The sequence below is a fragment of the Plectropomus leopardus genome, unplaced genomic scaffold, assembly GCF_008729295.1.
Source record: "Plectropomus leopardus isolate mb unplaced genomic scaffold, YSFRI_Pleo_2.0 unplaced_scaffold11374, whole genome shotgun sequence".
In the NCBI taxonomy this organism is placed as follows: Eukaryota; Metazoa; Chordata; class Actinopteri; order Perciformes; family Serranidae; genus Plectropomus; species Plectropomus leopardus.
Genome location: NW_024612033.1, coordinates 848 through 2,190, shown reverse-complemented (window position 1 = coordinate 2,190; position 1,343 = coordinate 848). Strand labels below are relative to the sequence as shown.

Below are 1,343 nucleotides of genomic sequence, written 5' to 3'. Positions count from 1 at the left end.
GTGAGGGTCTTGACGAAGATCTGCATGCCTCCACGGAGACGCAGGACAAGGTGGAGGGTGGACTCCTTCTGGATGTTGTAGTCAGAGAGGGTGCGGCCGTCTTCAAGCTGCTTGCCGGCAAAGATCAACCTCTGCTGGTCAGGGGGAATGCCTTCCTTGTCCTGGATTTTGGCCTTGACGTTCTCGATGGTGTCGCTCGGCTCCACCTCAAGGGTGATGGTCTTTCCAGTGAGTGTCTTCACAAAAATCTGCATGTTTGCACCTACGTAAAAGTAAAATACATCAAAAAAGGGTTTAGACTACAATGAAAATTAGTAAAACAGCTTATGTACCAACACCCTGACACTCACATCAGAGTTACAATCATGATTATTAATAAAAATATCTGCTAGAACGCTTTATAAAGATTAGACATAGGGGTTACAGATGTGGTTACCTCAACATTATGTTATAATCTCACAAAAGACTAAAATTTCACAAATGAAAATACCTTTGTTATAACAAGAAAATATGACTGCTGATATGAATAACAAAATATCGGCAGCTAAGCAGCCATTCCAGCCCGAGCGCCATTTTGGGATCTTATTGACCTTCCTTTTGTTCAGCTAACGTTAATGGACGATACTGGAAATGTCGAGTCATTGCTAAGGCTAACATTAGCCAACCGTGAAATCGACGACGACCCGATTGACGATGAAACCCCAAAGAAACCTAAAATGAATCAAGAAATAATATATCTATACTGTTTCCATCTTAGTTTTTAAGATTTAACAGTAATTTGAGACACATTGAGGCATTGTTAACGTGAGCTAAAATCATCTTCTAAGCGAAACTGTACAGCTGCTTCTCTTTTTAACACGAAAACACGAGACCAAAATACCAACTGAGTGACTAAATCTTTGTAAAATGACAATACAGCGATAGAAAAGAGGGTAAAATGCGTACTTACTTTGAAAAAACGCAGTTTATGTCGAGTATATAACCTGCACAGTATCTTGTGTTGTCGCCTTCTGCTGTGGGTCTATTCCGCAGTGAGGACAAACACTGTTATATATACCGGCGTCTGCATACGTCATAGTTTGATATCCCTCCGTATTTGGAAGTAGTCCCCCTACCCCGAAGCGCACGATTACAAAAAAGCACTTATTTTTCTCTAAGTATTATCTGAACCAATAGAAATACGTTTACTCATAAATATACAAACATAAATATGTATTACTGAAAGCGATATTTCGACTTTTTCTTCGCTTGCGGAGTGATATCTCTGCGAACCACGGATCCGGTTCTAGAATTTGCCAGAAGCAGCGTAGCAACAGAAACCGTCTCCGAGCTTCTGATTGGCT

The 1,343-nt window shown here is 40.7% G+C and overlaps 1 protein-coding gene across 1 annotated transcript; it reads right to left on the bottom strand.

Annotated features, from left to right (window-relative positions):
* Positions 1-4: 4 nt before the first annotated feature.
* On the bottom strand, positions 5-1,048 carry LOC121963469 (ubiquitin; the record flags this gene model as incomplete). Its single annotated transcript, XM_042513752.1, has 2 exons — positions 950-1,048; positions 5-262 (listed from the first exon to the last, which is right to left on the bottom strand). A coding segment is annotated over exon 2 (250 nt), but the record flags the coding sequence as incomplete, so codon positions are not given.
* Between the last annotated feature and the right edge of the window lie 295 nt (positions 1,049-1,343).